At 34.9% G+C, this 15653-nt stretch overlaps 1 protein-coding gene across 4 annotated transcripts in view; it reads left to right on the top strand.

Moving 5' to 3' along the window:
• Positions 1–15653, top strand: part of mrtfab (myocardin related transcription factor Ab) — a 40208-nt gene that overhangs the window by 6518 nt on the left and 18037 nt on the right. For 2 of the 4 annotated variants that reach the window (XM_079851268.1, XM_079851266.1), the window contains exon 3: positions 3536–3730. In XM_079851268.1, the coding sequence (XP_079707394.1) occupies positions 3607–3730 (124 nt within the window). In that variant the 5' untranslated portion in view covers positions 3536–3606. Of the gene's footprint in view, positions 1–3535; positions 3731–7774; positions 7955–15653 lie in introns of those variants that run through there. The other 2 variants (XM_079851269.1, XM_079851270.1) reach the window with 2 other exon arrangements.

Raw genomic sequence — 15653 nt, 5'->3', positions numbered from 1 at the left:
TTGCATTAGGCTATGAAGTAATAAATGTTTATTGATAAGATCTAGCCTAGCTATTTCATGTCTTTTCATTTACAGTAGCATGAACCACGAGTAGTCGAGTAACTCGAGTATTGTTTTGATAAGAAATCGACTAGTAGTAGTCGTGCAACCCCTAGTAGAGGAGTGTTGTTGTTATTTGTTATTCAAATAAATGAATTACATTTTTCTTTCCGTTTGTGTGTGTGATATATATGAGTATGAGTTCGAGTCCCCCCCCCCCCCAACCCTAACACCCCCCCCCCCCCCATTTTGAATATCTCCCTAATTCTGAGGTCTCAAGGTTGGCAAGTATGAGCTTACCCGCAAAATTGTACCTATATCCCTATATACTGTTTTTATATTAGACCTCTTTTCACGTGATTTCCACTGGAGTCTAAACATCAGCTTGTTTACCGTACAGTTTAGACATGGGATTATAAAGTTAGTAAATAGAGCTTACCTGTGATACTGGTACAGCAAAAATCTTTCAAATCTTTTTTTTTTATTTTTCCTCCTTGGTTGGGGATGTAATCGTCTTCGCTGAAGTGAGCACTGCACACACGAAAATCCTTTATTCTGGATATTTTAGCTCCCGCAGAGTAGCCGATGGCAACCAGCCAAAGCTGTCTCATAGCTATATCCGAAACAGGAAAACGATGGAATCTGAACGGTGATCCCGGCACTTTCTTGTGGTCACAACCTGGGAATTTACAAGTTCGCACCATTGTTAATTTTGTACTTTTTAAGTCGTTGTCATTCGATTGTGTAAACACTATGGAACAGCTGATCGGAACGTGCACACTGTTGACGTTGACAGCAGCGCGGATTGATAGAAATGGAAAGAAAATAGTGCCGATTAAAACTGAGGTATGAATTTTGCCCGGAGTGTTTTTTGTGATGTAAATTAATCAAGCTTTGAAACGCATATAATTTTTTCACGTAAAAACGCACAGTTTTGAGGCCCCGGAAACTAACCGGGAATACTTTCTTGAAAAACTTCGAGCGGCCAGAACTCTGACCAGGGAGGTGACCACAGAGTGGGTCAGTGTGTATGCACTATAGTGCTGGTAAGGATTGCATACAACTTCATGTCTTAAATGGGCGAACTAACCCTTTAAAGTAGCTTTTATAAACATGCCCTTGAAAAAAACATTACCGATGTGCATCTTGAGACAAAACAATGGCATATTTTAAGATATGTTAGTGCAAGTTGCTTTCAGTTAAAATAGCTCAAACATGCTTTTTTGTCTGGGACTAGTTTAATCCTGGTCTGTGAAACCGGGCGTAGATGTACTACATTACCTCACCAATTGAGAGTTGCATAATGTGCATTTGTGAATGCCATCACTACAGTTTCAATGCTCAGAATGGCCATTGCAATCACTGTGCTCCTAGTCAGATGATGCTTTAAGTTGTTTTTAATGTCTTATTGGAAAACTGCATCTAATTCCTTTACAGGAATTGTCCAGACATCTTTTAAGGGCGTGTGCCAGCCTTTTTCTGCCTAATGCATTCTACCAAACTGTTGGGATAGTTGGAAAATGCATCCCGCAATTTAGCAACCGTAGAGACTGCATTTTACAACAATGACCGATTGTGCCGATTCTGACGTTAAGTTTGGGTTTTAGGGAGAAATGATACACTGAAAGTGCGCTAGATGGAACGCGACTAGTTTTTAATAGTTTTACCTCAAATATCTTCTTTTGATAATCCTTGGAAGCCGAAATCGAAAATAAAATTGGATAAATATCACAGGCCTAAAGTGTAACTAGACATTTGAATGTTTAGTTATCTCTCCCATCGTCACTAAGCAGGGACTTTCGTTTCGTGCGCGCTGTAAAGCGCGTGAGAGATCTCTCTCTCTCTTCTGGTTTAATATTATCAACGGCTGGCGAGATAACATAACGTTTCTCTATTACCGACAACAGAACTGGTAATGTCGTAGCTTATCGTATCGATACTGCGGTCTTTCGTAATTTAGCCCCGGGGCCGGTTTCGGTATCCAACCTTATATAAAGTACAATGATGGCTAGAAAAAAAGAAGTCTAAATGATAAAATCAAGTTAAACGATTCTAATTGATCAACAATGTGTGTGTGCACTTTACACCCTCAGGATGGTTCGCCCAAAATGTGTCATTTACTCACCCTTTTGTCATTCCTTACCTGTATTAGCCTACTTAATTTCTTCTGTGGAACATAAAAAATATATATTTTGAAGAATGTGCTAGTTGCTCATTTCAAGTCTTCTGAAATCCTACAATAACTTTGTGCAAGGAAAAGACATTTAATTGCATTTTTCCATAATTCTTCATCTGCTTTTTCTGAGATTTTATGTTAAATATTTGGATTTTAATATTATCTGTTGTTTCATAAATTGGGGTTTATTCACAATTTCAGCATACATAACCATTCAAAAGTTTAAGGTCTGTCATTTTTTTATATTATTGGAAGACAATCCGTAAAACAATAATATTGTGAAATATTTTTACAATGAAAATAACTTGTTTTTTACTTTATTTTAAAATGTAACTTATTCCTGTGATGGCAAAGCAGAATTTTCAGCATCACTTCAGTCTTCAGTGTCACATGATCCTTCAGAAATCATTCTAATAAGTTGATTTGGTGATGAAGAAACATTTTGTATAATTATCAATTTTAAAATGGTCGTGCTGCTTTATATATTTATGGAAAACAACCATGATACATTCTTTGATTTAATATAAAGTTTAAAAGAACATTATAAATGTCTTTACTGTCACATGATTAATTTAATGCATCCTTGCTGAATAAAAGTAATTGCTTTAAAAAAAAAATCTTCCCAGTCTTTTGAACAGCAGTGTTGTGAGGGGAAAATTCTAATACAGTTAGCTGAAATATGTAACTAATGAACATGGCATGCATAGCAGATGTATAGAACTGTGAATTATGGGCGTTTGGATTCTATGGAAATCTGTTTCTGCAGTACTTTTCAACCTCACAGATTAAATGTCAATACAATCGCTCTTTGTTCTGTCGGGAAAAAAAGGATACCAGACGAAGCATTTTCTAAAACTCTTCTAAATGACTCAGTGCTGGAGGCTTTGAGTTCCCCACCTGATGATATTTACATGCTTGTGTAAATCGCTGCCTCCAGTCATATTGGATGGCATTGAATGTGTGAGTTGCACAATGATTCACGTCTGAACTTACGCTGTTTGTGCTTTATAGAACATGTAGCCTAATACACCCACAGTGGTTTCACTTGGTTTAAGTAGCGAGTAAAGGAGTGTTTTATATAGGTTAATGGGACATGGCACTATATTGGAATATTTTTTTTCCCTGTTAGCACAGACCTGACCACAGTATGTAACTATTTTTTTTTTTTTTTTTTTTTTTTTTCAGATGCACCGTGTCAGAAATAATACCTTCTGTTCACGCTCTGCAAAGCCTTTGACGCCCTTTATATGTGTGTTATGTCTGTCTGTGGTGTTTTCCAGTTTCTAATTCAGCCTTGTCTCTGTAATGAACATCTCACAGGTCTGACTGCTTCACCCGTCACCCTGGCAGCGCAGGAAGCCAAGCGTGGGGAGGAGCTAAGCCCTGGCAGCATGGTGTCTGCTGTGGGGAACAGCTCCGTGCCCAGTCCTCAGAGCGAGGCGGTGGCCAGTGAGCTGCAGGAACTCACTCTGCAGTCTGTACCGAGCCCACTGCCCCTGAAAGAACGCAAGAATGGTGAGTTAACCACTAGACCCTAGTGCTAGTTCATTAGCAAAACTCCTTTAGAATGTCAAACCAAGCTCTTTGGCGGAACATGATTCTACCATAGACAGTGGTTCCACGTGATTGAAAGAAGTAAAACTCAATAGAATCAACCATGTACAAATAACTTTAATCAATGGTGTTCATTTAACTTGAATGAATGGTTTTAGCTTACTTACGGTTTCCATTTAAATTCAATTATTCAAATAATGCTTCTTGTTTAGTCCTGTGATTTACAAAAAATAAACCAACTAAATATAACTATAAAATTTAAATAGCACTGCCACAATGGTTGCTTTATTATTAAAGCAGTTTGAATTCTTGCTAAAACACTGACATAACAGAAACTTTTAAATGCCAACATAATATAACATTAACAAGTCTCTGCATTTTCTCATATTGCTAAAAGCAATCACATTTGAACCAGAAACCTGTTGTTAAATTAAAATGAATTGCTTAAATGAAGTGAACAGCATTATAAAATAATTTTTTGAGTGCATGCAAACTACCCAGTGAATATTCAGTATCATGTTTTATATATTATCACCAACGATTTATAAATGAAACTTTTAGAAATCAAATCAGCTTATTAGAATGATTTATTGTGAAGGTTCATGTGACACTGGAGCCTGGAGTAGTGATGTTGAAAATTCAGCGTTGCCGTCACAGGAATAAATTACATTTTAAAATATATCAAAAATAGAAAACATTTTTTTAATTGTAGTAATATTTTACTGTATTTTTTTAATCAAATAAATGCAGCCTTGGTGAGCATGAGGGACTTCTTTCGAAAACATTTAAAAATCTTACCGACCTCAACATTTTTAATGGCTATATACACATAGTATGTAATGATTACCATATTCGTTATGGCTGCTTTAAAATTTTCTAATTAATCAGAGACTTCATTTGAATGATTCCGTTATCCGCTGGTTCTTCAGTGCCACAGCAAAATAAATCATATTTTACCTGAGTGGTTGAATGTGAGTTTGCAGTGTGTGTTTTCTGTTGCGCAATATCTGCGTACCACAAAATAGTGGCAAGAAACATGTTTCTATTGAGTTGCAGGCTGCATGCAAAAACAGACATACAACGTGAACAGTGTAGTCTGCTTCAGGAACAAATCTTATGAGCCAGTTCTTTTACTGAATCATTCCAAAAATGAACTACCGGTTTAAATCAGTTTAAAACCCTGCTCTGTATAATATACAACATTTGCAAAGAGAGAGAATGTCTAATAACTGAAACATACCGATGAAAAAAAAAAAATGGAATTGAGCTTGTGAATCGTATTGAATGAGGAAATCTCCATTGATACTCAGCCCTAATATTCATATACTTCAGTGTACTTCAAAAGATATACCATAGTATTTTGAAATCTAATAGATTTTGTAGTGGTAGAATGCATTATATTAGGGAACTTTATGAAGAAGATTAATGGTAGAATTCAATGGTGTAGGGTTGTGATGTCTCTCACAACAACAGGATGTACAGCAGCATAATACGTTCATATGGATGTACATATAGGAGGATTTCCTAATTAGATTTAGCACACAGTGATGAAGTAATTAGATCATTTGCAATGTTACAGTTTTGTATGTGCAGAAACCTACAAGTCTCGACAGTGCTAAAGCAGGAGACAAAAGAGGCAGAGAATGTCTTAGGAAGTTGCCTTTATATCAGCTGCTCTGTTTCTTCTTAGAGACAGTTTGAGACAGTGGGTGGGTTACAAATGGAAGGACAGTGGGTGATATTATTTTTTTGGAAACTAATCTTATTATTTACTTTGAAACTATGTTGGGTGTTCAAAAACATGGTGCTTTTTGGTACTTTTTGTAGTGTGGGCTGTTCATTCTCCTTACTCTGTATTCTGTGTCATTTGCAGTGTCAAAATTAATCATTTGTTGTGTGATGTTATGTAATGCAGTGTTTAATTTAAAGAAAAGGATGAATATTTAGAGAAGTGGGAGAAGGGTGTTAAGGAAGTATACAAATGAAAATGAAATGGCCTGTTAAATCTGTGAGACATGCAGAAAGACACTTCAAAGCGTGTGCGTTCAGCTCTCTGATATACAGCAGACACTCTTTGACTTCAGGAAGCTTAAAGGAAAGGACGATTTAGAGAAGTGAAAATTAAACAGAGCCAGCAGGAAGACGGACAGACGCTTCAGTATGCTGTGATTTCATTCTAAATGGGAGATGTTATATTTGAAACCTGAAAAATCTGTAGGATGGTATTATGTAATGTTTGCTGTGGTAGGTCTGTGAGTGGTGGGATGTTGTTGATTTATTCAATGTTTTTGTGACTCTGCCATTCCAGAACTGCAGGAATGGCAATAAAGTTAAAAGTCCCATGTAGAAGCGCATGGCCTGCAGTCACCACTCCCTTCTTTCAGTCTTCAGCCCCCCCCGAGCTGCACTTCATTGAGGGTTAGATTTTAGTTGCAGACATGTTAATGCAGGACCTTTCTCTTATCCCTGTTAAGGCTTTTGGAAAACTATGCTGGCTTTTTCATACATTTGTTATTAGCAAGTTTATATGCACTGAAAGTTTTAGCCACAGAATGTTTTCTGACAAAAATGCCATAAAATTATTTTTGTTTTGTCAAATAATTAGCTTTTTTAAATTGGTTTAATGTTTGCGACTTTGAGATAAAACAGAACACACGTAAAACTGACGCAGGTTTAATTAGATATAATGTAAACGACTTTTATGTTGATGGTAAAAAAGGTCACATTTACTGTTGATGAGGCACATGTACCCTCTCTGAGATTGAATTTTCTATGAGAAAATGTTCTATTTTCACTGCCTATGGAGGCATATTGTGGTCAGAATTGAAAAAATGTACAAAAAAAAAAAAAAAATTTTTTAAGTTATTGTATGGCATTCAGAATTGAATTGAAAATGCCTTTTCCAATTCCTCAATTTGAATTTAATTTGAATTGAGGTAGCGTAAAATTCAAATTGCAGAAAAGCAACATGCTAAACATAATTTTTAAAATTTACATTTCAAAATGTCAGTTTTGGCCCAGTTTGTCGAGAATTTTCTGTCAAGAATTTATATTTAATTGCATCACTTTTGGCAAGCCACATTTAGCTGGAAAATTGATAAACAATATTATTTCATTCAGAATTGAATTGAATTGAATTGAAAGTGCCCTTAAAATTACAATTCAATTCCTGAATTTGAATTGGATTGGAATTGAAGTAGCAAATAGGATGCAGAATTAAAATGAACTTAAATAAATTTTCATCAAAAGTGAATTTTTAACTGAAAAGCAGTTTCAAACAGATTTATTTTTAATTATTTTAATTTATTTAAAGAGCATTTTTAGCCCAGTTTGTACAGAAGTTCCTGCTTCAGACAATAATTTTTGGCAATCCACATATAGCTGGAAAATGAATGTAGAACTGTATAACTGCAAGTTTAGGGTTTAGAGGTAGGTTTGTTTGTTTTTTTACATTGATAGTCTTGGAAATTAAAGCAACAGTTGACAAAATCAACAATATGCCACCCGAGTTATCGCTAAGAACTGATTAAAGCGAATAAGTTTGGGAGGGGGAACAAAGGCCTGAGGTAGGGTGTGTGTTGGGTAGCCGTCCTGAACACTTGATTGCATAACTTTGTGTACAGAGCTGAAATCCTTCCTCGGAAAGCAGGCGGTCAGGAGAATGACGAGGGCCAAAGGTGATCTGGAATGTGTTTTGGCTTTAGTTTCTGGCTTGTAGTTTGCACACGTTTTCTTCTGTAGTAAACGAGTGACCTCAAATCAGTACACAAAGTTTTTGATCTCTCCTCCCTACTCTCCTGGAATGAATAAAAAAAAAAAGGCTTCAAGGAGCAGGAAAACTAGGAGTTACTCAACACAGCTGAAAGCGGAGCCTGAAAGCAGCACTTAGCCAGTAATAAGGAAGAAACCGACTCGCAGAGACACAAACACTTGTGCTAACACACCCACATCTGTAGGGCGTGCACACACACGCCAGCTCTGAGCGGAGGAAGGTGAGGGGCGCACAGACACACCCTGTGTTCTTGGATCTACTGCGGGAATTATCTCTTAGCAGAACAGCCTGGAGTTCAGTCAGCCAACTTCATTCTACTTGCTCTGTTGTCTGGTCTTGAAATGGATTAATAAAGTGTGGACGTGATTGTATCCGTATCCTTCTGCAGTGGAAGGATATGGCCATACATTCAGGTACAGTACTTGCACGTTTGGGTTTTTGGGAATGAAGTCATGTTGAGGTGAGGTGTGGTATCTGTGGTTGTGGTTTAACAACTTTGTTTAATAGTTAAGCCTGCTGTTTGTGAAGTCCTGCACAGGATTTATTGCTGTTTGAACTGAGGTCTCACTAAACCACAACATTTACTAACTCTTGAGCCAAAGCAATCCAGATTTTTAGCTGTTGAAGATGTTAAGCATTTATTTATTTTTTGGTATGGGAAATAAGTTTTACTGATAAACAGTTGTGGAATGAGACTGATTATTTATTCATTATAGTAACCATTATACGTTTAATTTGAACTTCATCCATGAACTTTTTATTTATTTGCCTTTATCTGGACAATTGAGCATCAGTGTTATTTTAGTATTATTTATATACTATCATAGTATTTATTTTGAATTGACATTTATTGGTCAAATTTCAGTTATTTTAGTTTGTCATTTTATGAAGCATTTTATTTCTTTTTTAATATCTCCACACTACAACTTTAACTTATTTTATTTCAGCTGGCAAGGCAAAATTTCTAGTTTTGTTTTTTTAAGTTTAAGTTGTGTTTTTTGTCTAATATTTATATTTTTAAGCTTTATTATAATTACCAAAAACATTTTTAATAGTTTTGTTTAACCATAACACTTTTGAGCATAGACAGAAAAGAAGGGGTGTGAGAAGGGGAAAGGGGACATGACCCAGGTCGGATTCGAACGTCCTGAGGATGACAACAACTTCATTTTTTTAAGATGCTCTTTTGTGCATAAAACTTGCAAAGAAAGAGAGTAAAAATTATTCATTTGCCTGTGACACACCCCCAAACACTTCAGAGCATCATAGCACACTTACTTGTACTTCTTACTCTACTACTATTTTCTGCTTTCATACTTTCAAGTGGAATTGTCCAGAATGATACACTATAGAAACAGATATGTGAAGAGCCCACCCCGGAATTGCTCGAGCTGGCTGCTGGAAAGGGCGGGATGTGTCAGTGATGAATAGGAGTTTTCCTTCTCTCTGTTGTTAAAACCAGCTGTTTTCTCCCTGAGGTCTGGCAGTGGAGCTCAGGGCTTTGAGGAAAAGTACAGACTCCTTTTGGAGTCAGCAAGACAAGGAAGCATACAGAGTTACCATGTCATGTTTAATACTCTTGGACAAGGAGGTTTGACAGCGCTCTGGCAAAAGTCTGTGTAAAGAGTGATTGATTATCTGCGAGAATCCCGTCCTCCAGATGGAGATTCCTTGACGTGAGTTATTAGATAAAAGAAAGTTATGTGAACTTTCAAACCTTCGGTGCCAGTCACCATGAGATACTAATGTTGATTTTGAACTGCAACTGATGGATTGATTGAAGCTCTCTGGTCATTTTCAGTCCCATTGCCACAGTTAATATTTGCAATTGGTATTTAAAGTGATATTTCTGTGTGTGGTTGCATAAAATGCATGATTTGCATGCTTTCCAGAGCACAGTTACTCTGCAGTGGGTTTTGCACTGACTGTCTTTGGGTTGCGCTGTTATGTAACATCTTAGGGATGCTTGCCTAGTTTAACTCCAGCATGCTTACACAGGCCCTAAACATAACAGGATGGAGGGAGGAACAGGGAAAAGAGAGCCATTGCTTTGCATTAACTGCACACAATCCACAGCTGGGCTTAATCCTCAAGCAGTCATCTAGGCATCTTCCGTCTCTCATACTAACAGGTCAGGTGAATCATAACACTGGAAAACACACCTTGCTTATTGTGGTGTTTATGATGAAATGACAACTTGGCTGACAACAGGATGAATGGATATTCCAGGAACAGGGGAACTTCCTAGAATTATCTGGCTTTGTTGAGAAAGAAGTGTGTTCTTGTACTTGCAGGCACAGACAGAACCTCTGGTGGTTATTAAAGTGGCCTTTTTAAGATTACATCATTTTAGAGCTTTGATATATTTGATTTGTTTGAGTACTGTATGCCAGAACCAATAATGCACTCATGTCCTCGAGCTATGAAAAGTGCTTTGTCAGATAGACATCTTCAGTGATGTGTCCAATGCACAGAATATCTGCATACATATAACCCTTCAACCAGATTCCTGGTATATCATGATTTCACAAATACATATAAAATGTTAACTTTAATATGTCATATATAGTAGCCTATATGCATACACACACACACAGTAGGTCAGTAAGATTTGTTTAATTAATAAAATATTTAAAAATGGGCAAAATCAGTATTGGAATGATTTCTGAAGGATCGTGTGACACTAAAGACTTACAACTTTTAAATTGTAATAATATTGCACAATATTGTTACTTTTGATCAAGAAAAAAACTTTGCATGTGCTCTGATATCCCGAGCGATATTGGTCTTATAAATGTGTAATTTAGTTTTATTGTTTATGTTTAAGCTACTGGACATAAACAGGAATACGAGGGAACCACTCCTATCAACTGCTTTGTTTTTGTCTGTTCTTGTATTTCCAGCTTATCGGCTGAATTGATAGCATCCACTGACTCATTCACATATCAGTGGTTGTAGATTGATTGCACATGATTATATACAGAGAGCACCTTTTGTCACAAAACAAATATCCTGGTGAAATCTTTCCGCAGGATTTCCATCTCGGATAACGTTTGCAGAATTTGGGGAATATATGCTTTTGCTTCTCATTATTTCTCTGTAAAACCACAGTGTAAAGGAAAGTGTGGTGTCAGATTTCAATTGTGTTTGAAAAAAGTGACACCTTTACAAAGGACACAGAAGATAATTATCAGTGGGACAAAACTTAGCGACTCTCCCTTACCAGGCTAACAAGTCATGGCAGGCCAGGGTTAAATGCTCAGACGTTATTTTTCAGGTTTAAAAGAATGTGCATTGTTTCATGGCAATTATCTGAGTATATCGGTAATGACACCACAGATCAAAAAACAACATTGTATCCTAACCCAAGTCACAGTGTGACAATTTCCAGCAACAAGCAATTTCTCCACACTGAATGTGAAACTCCTATGCAATGTGCCACAATTGTCCAATCAGAATTAGAGACCACAAAATATTGCTTTTTTATGACAATTACAATAGTTTTTTTCTATCTTTCCAAAAACACATGCATAGCCAATTTTTATATTTTTATTCCTGCTTTTTAATGAATTGATATTATTTATTTAACTTAATGGTCACACTTTAGTTTAGGGTCCAATTCTCTTTATTAACTAACTATTAACTATGACTTTTGCCTCAATAAACTCCTAATGACTGCTTATTAATAGTTAGTAATGTAGTTGTTAAGTTTAGGTATTGGGTGAGATTAAGGGATGTAGAAAATGGTCATGCAATTAATATGTGCTCTATAAATAGTAATAAACAGCCAATATTCTAGCAATAAGCATGCTAATAAGCAACTAGTTAATACTGTGAATTGGACCTTAAAATAAGTGTTACCAACTTAATTTATTATTAATAATAATAATTTAGTAGTTATTTATGCAATTTATGTTGTTTTTTCATCTTTGTTTTCAGTGTCTAAGCTGCACTTTTCTCTCAATCTGTCTAATTAGAGGATATTTGATGTAGAGTTATGAGAAGCTGTATTTTAAACCAACAGGATTTCACATTGGGTGGGACCACCCTGCACAACTTTTGCAGAACTACGCTCAACGTTGCTTTGTGTCACTTCTGGTTAAGACATGGTGCATGGTTTAACTATGTAAAGCCTGACATGTGAAATAATAGTCTGAAAATTTTTTTTCAAATGGAGCAGTTCATTGAACCTTTAGACAGAATCTAAACAAAAAGTTTGTAATGTTAATCAATCAGAGGTTTAAAGAGTACCTGAAAAGTTTTGATCATCTTGATAAGTTAGAGACCTTAGAAATGTGCGTATCAAATATCATACAGTAGGCTTTGTAGGGTTAAGGCAACTCTAGAGTTGTAAAGCCTAGAAGGGAACAGAATATGTATGAGAACGTCAAAACCTATAAAAATAAGAGTCATGATTTGCAGAGATGCCGGAAAGTAGGGCAGGAGGTAGAGAGGTTTGGGTGACATGAGTTCAGAAAGATGTTATGTAACACATTCAGAAAAACGGGAGAGCTTGGACGTGAACCTCTCCTTCACTCGTCTCTCTCTCTCCTCCCATAACCTCATTTGTTGAGCTCAATCTAACGTCCCTTTTGCGCTTTAGCAACATATATTACTGGAGTCAGGAACTGGCCTGATTTTTCTGTGTACTCTTTTCGTTCCTTCAGATTTTCACTCTTGTTTTCAAACTTGTTTCTGGGGCCCAATTTGGATTAAATTGAGGAGATTTGTTGTATAATCCTGTTTTGTGTGTCTGGCTCTCATGTGCTTATCATTTTGATGACTTTATGGCAGTAGGATGCCTTACGTCATTGTATAAATGAAGGCTGCATGAAAACTGGTCCTCTAGGAACTTCTGGCTAGTGCTGGAAAATGAAGTAATGATGACGGTGTTTCCAGTAAGTGATTGAAAGCAGAAAGGAAAATACTGTAGGAGCAAGAAAAGTATTTTAATGTGTTGTAAACATCTAACAGTAAAAAGAAACTGATTCTCTGAAAATAGAACAATGTAGATGTAATAGAAAATCAACGTCTCCATTTTGGGATTGAGGAAATGTTTTCATTACTTTAAATATATATACTTCATAATAATTAGTGGTTATGGAAGAAGCTCAGGTTAATTTAATCTCAATATAAATCTTGTAAATGCCAAAGCGGATGTGACCGCTGCAAAATCTGTATCAGTTCTGTATCATAAGTTAACTTTTGCCAGTAATGATCAACCAGCATTGGTTCTAACAGTCATATTGAATTGTTTGCATTGCTTGTAATAAAAACTACATCGCATTACTCATTTGGGTGTTTTAGATCTGTCTGAGAGCCAGATGAACTTTGGTTTTATTATCTCTGGTGCTTTACTTGATAAAGGTGGTGTTTTGTTCTTCGCAGTGACTTAGGGGCTTAGTATAGACTGCACTAGACTTCCTCTGTGGTCAGTCGGCACTTCGCAGTGCTGGGCCCTTCTGGTCAATGACGGCATGAGTGTCAACTGTGATGATCACAGCGATGAGCTTGTGGGCTAAAAGCGGATCATGCTAATGTTTTTGTCTTTGGGGAGTCTGTGCATAGTGACCTTCATTTCTGTATAATATAATAATATGACTGTTTATCATTAGAGCACACATTTTCATATTTAATCTGAACGGAAATTATAGTGGCCAAAAAAACACATTTTAAGTGAATCACACACAATTTTTTTTGGAGAAATTATATATTTATTTTCTAGGGTTGTTTTGGACCCCATTAAAATTAATTGTATGGACAAATTATTTATATATATATATATATATATATATATATATATATATATATATATATATATATATATATATATATATATATATTATTTATTTTATTTATTTTATTTATTTTATTTATTTTATTTATTTTAAATAAAATAAATAAAATAAATAAAATAAATAAAATAAATAAAATAAATAAAATAAATATTTTATTTATTTTATTTATTTTATTTATTTTATTTATTTTATTTATTTTATTTATTTTATTTATTTTATTTATTTTATTTATTTTATTTATTATAAATAAAATAAATAAAATAAATAAAATAAATAAAATAAATAAAATAAATAAAATAAATAAAATATTTATTTTATTTATTTTATTTATTTTATTTATTTTATTTATTTTATTTATTTTATTTATTTATTTTTTATTATTATTTATTATAATTTATTATATATAAAAAAAAATATATATATATATATATATATATATATATTTTTTTTTTTTTATTTATTATAAAAAAAATATATATTTTTTTTATTATAAATTTTTTTTTTTTAATTTATTTATTATAAAAAAAAATTTTTTATTATACAAATATTTATTTATTTATTATACAAAATATGTATTTATTTATTTATTTATTTATTTATTTATTATAAAAATAAATTGTATTTATTTATTATTTTCTATTTTCTATTTTCCACAAGAAAGTCACACAGGTTTGGAATGAGTGGCACTATTTCGCATCTTCTGAAAGAGTACAGAATCTCCATATCAAAACACTAGCGAAGAAGCAAAAACAAGCAATACATATGCGTAAGCAATGCTTTTAATGTGATCATCAAATATTAAACGCATATATATCAAAACTGCCTAAGGTTACAGAATGAAATGTCAAACCTATGAAGAGGTTTAGGACTGTGCAAGCTTTGGGGGTGTTGATGGGTGCGATCTACTCAATCTATGTTTTGATCATCGTTCTGAACCCAATCCGGGCATAGAAAAAATAATTTCTCAGCTTTTTCTTCAATGTTGTTTTATTAAACTTACCCACATTCAAATGTTGATTAAAAAAAGAATGCTTGAACCTAGAATAAAATGTTGTTGTTGTTTGAAAGCAGGGGCTTTGTTCTTTCTCTTGATGTTTTGTATGTTCAGATATTCATACAACAAAATATTCTTGGGACCATGAAAGTTTTGTGAAAATAAAAAATGCTGGGCTGGCTGGCAGCTTTTTTTTAAAAGAATGCTGGTGCGGAAAGAGTTATGTGATTAACATATACTTTATCCAAATTTACAAGTGCCATCCTTTAGTGTTTTGTTTCTTTGAACATTGTTTTTGTGTGTGTTTGTTAGAAAATGTGCGTGAGTCATGTTTGCAAGAACTCTAGCGGAGGGTAACCCTATCCAGTGCTTGCACAGGTGATACTGAGCTGAATATAGAGCCTTTTGGCCAGCTGGCCTTACTATTTAAAACCCGGGTGGGGGGATGAGGGGCTTCGCCAATAGTCCAATATGTGTGGTGTAAGTGAGCCTGACAATTCCTGACTTTATCTGCCAGAAAGTAAGGAAAGGTCAAAGGAAGCCCACATTCTTCCTGTGACCTCCTTCCTTACACTCTCTCTGCTCATGTCACCGGGACTCCCGAGAGCCCCGCATGACACCATTTCTGAGAGCGTCGTGAGAGGTTTCCATATTAAATACCTTGTGAAATGTGAACTCTGTTTGCTGTTAGCAGGTAATATGTGAGAGGGTTGATCTGTTCCTTTTCTACATTTAATTTTTCACTTGATGTGCATGTGAGAAACAAAAGTATATACATAGAATTTTATCTTTTTACATTTTCAAAAAAAAAATGAATGACCACAAATTAATTTTTCATTTTAAAATATTATAATCCTGAAAATAATGTATCATGCTTTCCACAGAAATATTAAAGGGCTACTTCACCCAAAAATTTAAATTCTGTCAGCATTTACTCACCCTCATGTCATTCTTTACCTGTAAGACTTTCGTTCATCTTCAGAACTCACATGAAAACTCTATAGACTGCTATGCAACTACCACTTTGACGCTTCAAAAAGTTCATAAAGAGAATCGAGCACTTAAGTCCGAATTTTCAGAAGAGACTCGATCACTCTATATGATGAACAGATAGAATTTAGGCTTTTATTCAACAACATATTCGATAACATTTAACTGAAGCTCAGCTGAACCTGCTGGACTTGAGAATGAACGTCATTGGTTCTTGCGGAAGCTCAAACGTGCTGCGTAACACGAGAATGAACCTCGTCGGTTCTCGCACGTCAAGTGAACATGCTTGAGCTTCCAAGTTTACCATATCTTATGTGTGCGTTGATGAAT

The sequence above is a fragment of the Squalius cephalus genome (genome assembly GCF_949319135.1).
Source record: "Squalius cephalus genome assembly, chromosome: 19".
Classification (NCBI taxonomy): Eukaryota; Metazoa; Chordata; class Actinopteri; order Cypriniformes; family Leuciscidae; genus Squalius; species Squalius cephalus.
The sequence above is the reverse complement of the archived record's forward strand: the minus strand, read 5'-3'. Positions and strand labels throughout refer to the sequence as shown.